Raw genomic sequence first — 5,673 nt, 5'->3', positions numbered from 1 at the left:
TTTCTTTTCTTAGTAAGGTTAGTTATTAAGATTAATATCATTATATACGACCAGTTCCAGTACTGCTAATTCATTGTAATATCTTTCTGGCTATATACCACATCAATCAATGTATTGTATTAATATGAGATTATGGCGAATATATATATAAATATATATATATATATATATATACAGTATTTTGCTATTGATTTATGAAATTTCATAAGCGATTTTAAGGTGATTGTGTGGGGCTTTTGCAGCTTTATTAAAATTGCATAAATAATAATTATATATATATTGAAATTCTTTTACGATTATTATAAATGACTGTTTCAAAGAGCCTATTACTTTTTCTTGATTGATCGATGTGTATAAGTCCAGCTTTCGGTTAGTACTGGTGGTTACTAGTATTTTGACTACATGAGAACTGATTATTATTGAATTGATGTATATATATATTGATTATATATAATATTATGACGCAAATATATAGTGATTATATATAGTATCGCGCAAAGATTATATAGGATGAGAGAATAAGTAGGGATTATACTTTTATAAGTAAGATTTTAAATTTTTCGTTGCGGGACGTAACACCTCCCTCCTAATAGGAACAAAATCCGATTGTTTTCGGAGGATTTTGTACTAGGGAGATTAAATATTTTCATCTAAGGTGTTTAAGCGGTCTCTTAGGTTTGTATATGATGTAGGTATATTTACGTTTTTGGTGATTTCTTCGTGGCAAGGGTTCATTGTCCTTTGTTACGTCCCGGGATGTCGCGGCTCTAAAAGAGAATTCGGACGTCGCGGGGCTCGATCGCTTTTTCGGGTCAAGCGAACCTATGCGGCTCTTCCCGGGGATACGTGCGATCTGAAGCGCTCGGAATTATTGTTCGGGCTCGGAGTCAGTGGACTCTTCGTCGGGGTACACGATAGGGATGACTATATTACCGTCTTGAGTTACTGGATGATTGGCAGGGTGTAGCCAATAGTCTAGAAGTCGCTCAGGGCACTCGGGGCATTCGTCGCTAATCCTGATGCTGCTTAATCTACTTCCACAGGAGTAACACCCGAATCCGATGGGTTCGCCAATTATAAGTCTATGTTTCGTCACGTAATTATACCGTAGACGTTCTTCAGCGGGCAGGGAATAATAACAGAATGCGCACAGAGCGGCTCTAGTTTGATTATTCGCGAAACCGCAAGCTTTCTGGCAAAAGCTCAGGGAGAGATCGGGGGTATTAAGGGGGGTCTGAGTGATCCGATCACGAAACACGCGGGATCGCATCGGGGAGGAGCGATTTTATCGGGTGAAATCCGATTTTCCATGGATTTTCTTGAAAGTAGGTCTCGGTTGGGACTAAGTCCCTTTAACGCAGCGTCGGTTTAAAGGGATTCGGGAAAGTAGGTCACGGGGTAATTGGGTCAATTTATGTAGGTCACTGGGTCATCGCATTAAATCCCAAAATAAAAATTAGGTCACTGGGTCAGTGGGTCATCGCGTTAAATCCCAAAATAAAAATTAGGTCACTGGGTCAGTGGGTCATCGCGTTAAATCCCAAAATAAAAATTAGGTCACTGGGTCAGTGGGTCATCGCGTTAAATCCCAAAATAAAAATTAGGTCACTGGGTCAGTGGGTCATCGCGTTAAATCCCAAAATAAAAATTAGGTCACTGGGTCAGTGGGTCATCGCGTTAAATCCCAAAATAAAAATTAGGTCACTGGGTCAGTGGGTCATCGCGTTAAATCCCAAAATTGAAAATAGGTTAGTAGGTCGTTGCGTTAAATCCCAAGCGTCGGATTAAATCCCAATTCATAATTTCGTTAATTACAGCTTAAGGAGAGGACCGCGGTCATTTATCACTATGAATTCGAATTGTTGTTATTATTATTATTAATATTTGGCTATTATTCGCGGAATAGAGCCGGTATTCGCGGTAATTCGCGGAGATAAGGCCGGGGATTTAATACAGAGAGACTCGATTGACCACTGGAATGTACCGCGGCGCCGAAGGGTCGGGCTAAGATCGTAAAAGGGAAACCTTATACAAAAACACGATGGGCCTGGCAAAAAGTCGTGACTTGCACAAACAGGAATTTTCAACCGTCACTTACCTCCAAGATGGCTTCGCTTCATTTCCTTTCGAAGATTAATTTCCACGTGGCCTGGCCGCGTTGATTAATCATGCTGCACTGGTAGGCGGGGATCGCGGCGCTCCACACGGGTCTCCGGGATGAATGGAAGCGGGTTGATGCGGCTGGTTATCAACGTCGATGGGGATGAGTCGTTCTGGCCACTTTATTAAGCACGTGGTTTTATTTGCACTCGCGAATAATTGTTCGTATTCTTTATCGTAGTGGTTTGTTTCTACGATATCGATATAATTGGTGGACGCGGCGTAGTAATGTCTCGCTATCATCCGACGGAGTTGATTTTTCCTACCGGCACGGCGTGTTTTAGGCATTGTAGAAAATTAAAGTCATATTCGGATTTTCTGTAGGCGTCGAGCGGCTTGTCCTCTCTGAGCCGTCACTTCAAATCAGAAATGATTGATTATGCTTCGGATTTTCTGTAGACGTCGAGCGGCTTGTCCTCTCTGAGTCGTCACTTTGAATCAGAAGTAATCAATTATGCTTCGTATTTTCTGTAGGCGACGAGCGGTTTGTCCTCTCTGTCGTCACTTCAAATACGAAAACTCGATTTAATTGTTATAATTTAGTAGCACGTGCCTGGTTAAGAATATCTGTATATTAACGTCGCGTCGCGTGGGATGTGGATTTATTGAATTAGGATTCTTTTGAATGATCACGAAGTTTAGCACACACTAATATATATTTCTAAAATAATACACAAAATGTAATATATTTAAACTAGCACTTAGATTCGAGAATGAATTTATAATGAATTTGGAATTTGAGTTAAGATTATGATATGGAATTAGAGTTAGAGTCCAGCTTAGGACTTGTCGGTTCGGTGTCGCGAGTTAGACTGCTTGAGTCTGGGCCCGCTCCGAGGTCCCTCGATTTCGGCGGCTCGACTGCTGCGGCGGTCGAAAGTGGGGAGCTTGGAGAGAGAGGGGCCCTAGCTGAGCGCCATCTCTGGGCGCTTGGCGGAGGCTTAAATCTAACGCAGTGCCGCGCTCGGCCGCTAGTCGGAGTTCGGTGTCATAGCGCGCCTTGGCGCGCTTTTCAAATGCGCTGAAAGAAACTTAGAAGATTTACATGAAAGTTCGTGGAAAAATCAGGCGCGGGATGTAACACCTCCCCCCTTAGATGAAAATGTTGGACGATGTTCCAACATTTTCCATGTATAATCTAAAGTAATGTAAATTATTTCGCACGCTCTTATATTCTATGTATAATATGCTTAGAACTATTTTGTGTGCACTACACGTTTTCGTTCAAAAGTTTTCGAAGTTCTCGGTAGTCACGCACTTCACTTATTGGGGGCTCTATGGGGGTTGGTCGAATGTCTTCGGTTATTGGGAGGGCTTTAGGGGGCTGATTTTCTGGCGTCGAAAGGGGTTTGGAGGATCGCTGATTCTCGTCGTCCATTCGTCGTCTTGGTGATCCTGTGTACAGGAGCAGGTTCGTCATTGAAGTCCATACCGCTCCCAGTAGATGCAGGCTCCATCCGTATATCGAATGCAATGCGTATCCGTGGATGATGGTGTCCACGATTAGCTTTATTAATCGGATTATTATGAAAATTCCGATCACACCTGCGCTGGCCGATCCGAATGTGATAAATCCTGTCCACAATTTTTGCCCTGCGTTCTCCGCGATCTGGTCCAAGGATTTTTCGTCTAGCAGGTTTAGCATGGATATGCTTCCTGCTGGTATTTCTCGTCCCATGGCCCCTCTCGCTATTGTATTCAGCATCGAAGGTTTTTCCATAGGGAACATTATGTGGTCGCGGAGTCTGTCTAGATCTTCGCTGGTATAGATGCCGCTGGTGGCGAGAGAGGAGGGGCTCACGTATTTCCAGGTGGGTTTCGTGAGCGGTTGGATGATCGAAGGTGCCGCCGCCTCTTGTGGTCGTGGCATCAGGCGGTACCAGCTGCCGTGTATGTTGTACATAACTGGCAGGAATTCGTTGCAGTCCCTCGGCGTTCCTTTTTTGGTGAGTATCCTTGTCCTTGGTAGCATGAATAATGATTGATTTTTGTACGTTACCGGGATTTCGTTATAGCAGACGTCCGTTGGTCGTACTCGGCATTCTACAGCTAGACATTTGACCAGGTGTAGGGCTTCTCCCGCCATGACTGCGGTGTATCCAGGTGCCTTCATTATTCGATGCGCCATTTCGTCAGGGGCGAAACTGGCGAGCGAGAGCGCGTTTTGTAATATCTCTTTTTCGAGCGCGCATTTTTGTTCCATTATGTCGCGGTAGAGTCGCGTCAGTTGTGTTTTAATATGTTTTTCTACGTATATAAATTTAGAATTTACATACGAGAAAATGTCTAAGTTACTGACGGATATTCTTGTGCGGATTTTGAATGTTCTTCCCTTTTCTGTTTCCAGTACGAATAACTTTGGGTGTTCCGTCAGCATGAGTTTGTAGCCACACAGTGTCATCTCAGTGGTTTTGGTGAGGGCGAAGGTCGTTTCCTTCGTTGTCACTGTGTAAACGGTTGGCGTCTCGGTGTTTGTCTGTGCCGTGAGTTTATCGGCTGGGCCCTCGTATAGCACGTCGTATTGGTCGAAGTGGCAGCTGTCCCTTGGCGTGATAGTCCAGTAGGTCTCCGAGCCGTCGTGGTCCATGCATTCTCCCGTGAGTGCTTTGCAGTGCACCCCGGATGGTAGGATCAACTCGTTAGTATTTCTATCGATGACCGCGTCGAAGTTCCGAAGAGTTACTTTTACGACGGCCTGGACGACAGCACTTTCCCATGTTCCATAGGCATCTCCGTATTGAGTTCCGGTGCAACTTCCGTCCATGCTGGTGGTGCCGGCGAGGGTGACGCTTCGCACGTCCGTGCTGTTCCTCTTGAATGACTGGAGGATGCTTCGTTGACCTGTTCCTATGTCGATGGTTCCCGTGTCTTGCAGCTTTTTGCAGATGGATTCGGTGAGTTCTATTGTGTATTGGCGGCGTCCTCCTCGGACTATCGAGACGTGCGAGTGCATTCCACAATAGTATATCGTGCGGTCGACTTCGACTTTGCACTGCATCACGTGTGTGTGGTCATGGGTTGACATTTGTAACAGCTGTACGTAGGTGGCTTCTGTTACATCCCGCGCCTGATTTCTCCACGAACTTTCATGTAAATCTTCTAAGTTTCTTTCAGCGCATTTGAAAAGCGCGCCAAGGCGCGCTATGACACCGAACTCCGACTAGCGGCCAAGCGCGGCACTGCGTTAGATTTAAGCCTCCGCCAAGCGCCCAGAGATGGCGCTCAGCTAGGGCCCCTCTCTCTCCAAGCTCCCCACTTTCGACCGCCGCAGCAGTCGAGCCGCCGAAATCGAGGGACCTCGGAGCGGGCCCAGACTCAAGCAGTCTAACTCGCGACACCGAACCGACAAGTCCTAAGCTGGACTCTAACTCTAATTCCATATCATAATCTTAACTCAAATTCCAAATTCATTATAAATTCATTCTCGAATCTAAGTGCTAGTTTAAATATATTACATTTTGTGTATTATTTTAGAAATATATATTAGTGTGTGCTAAACTTCGTGATCATTCA

The 5,673-nt window shown here is 44.8% G+C and overlaps 1 protein-coding gene across 1 annotated transcript; it reads right to left on the bottom strand.

Moving 5' to 3' along the window:
• Positions 1–3,223: 3,223 nt before the first annotated feature.
• Positions 3,224–4,363, bottom strand: LOC145971116 (uncharacterized). Its single transcript, XM_083098430.1, has one exon. It carries the CDS (start codon positions 4,361–4,363, stop codon positions 3,371–3,373), a length of 993 nt encoding a protein of 330 aa, XP_082954556.1. The 3' UTR covers positions 3,224–3,370.
• Between the last annotated feature and the right edge of the window lie 1,310 nt (positions 4,364–5,673).

This window comes from Camponotus vicinus, unplaced genomic scaffold (assembly GCF_025532165.1).
Source record: "Camponotus vicinus isolate PSW18456_S1 unplaced genomic scaffold, iyCamVici1.0 SCAF_4, whole genome shotgun sequence".
NCBI lineage: Eukaryota > Metazoa > Arthropoda > Insecta > Hymenoptera > Formicidae > Camponotus > Camponotus vicinus.
The sequence above is the reverse complement of the archived record's forward strand: the minus strand, read 5'-3'. Positions and strand labels throughout refer to the sequence as shown.

Bases quoted from the DNA above. Each gene is read 5' to 3' on its own strand.
- LOC145971116 (XM_083098430.1), bottom strand. From the start codon at position 4,363: ATGGAACAAAAATGCGCGCTCGAAAAAGAGATATTACAAAACGCGCTC.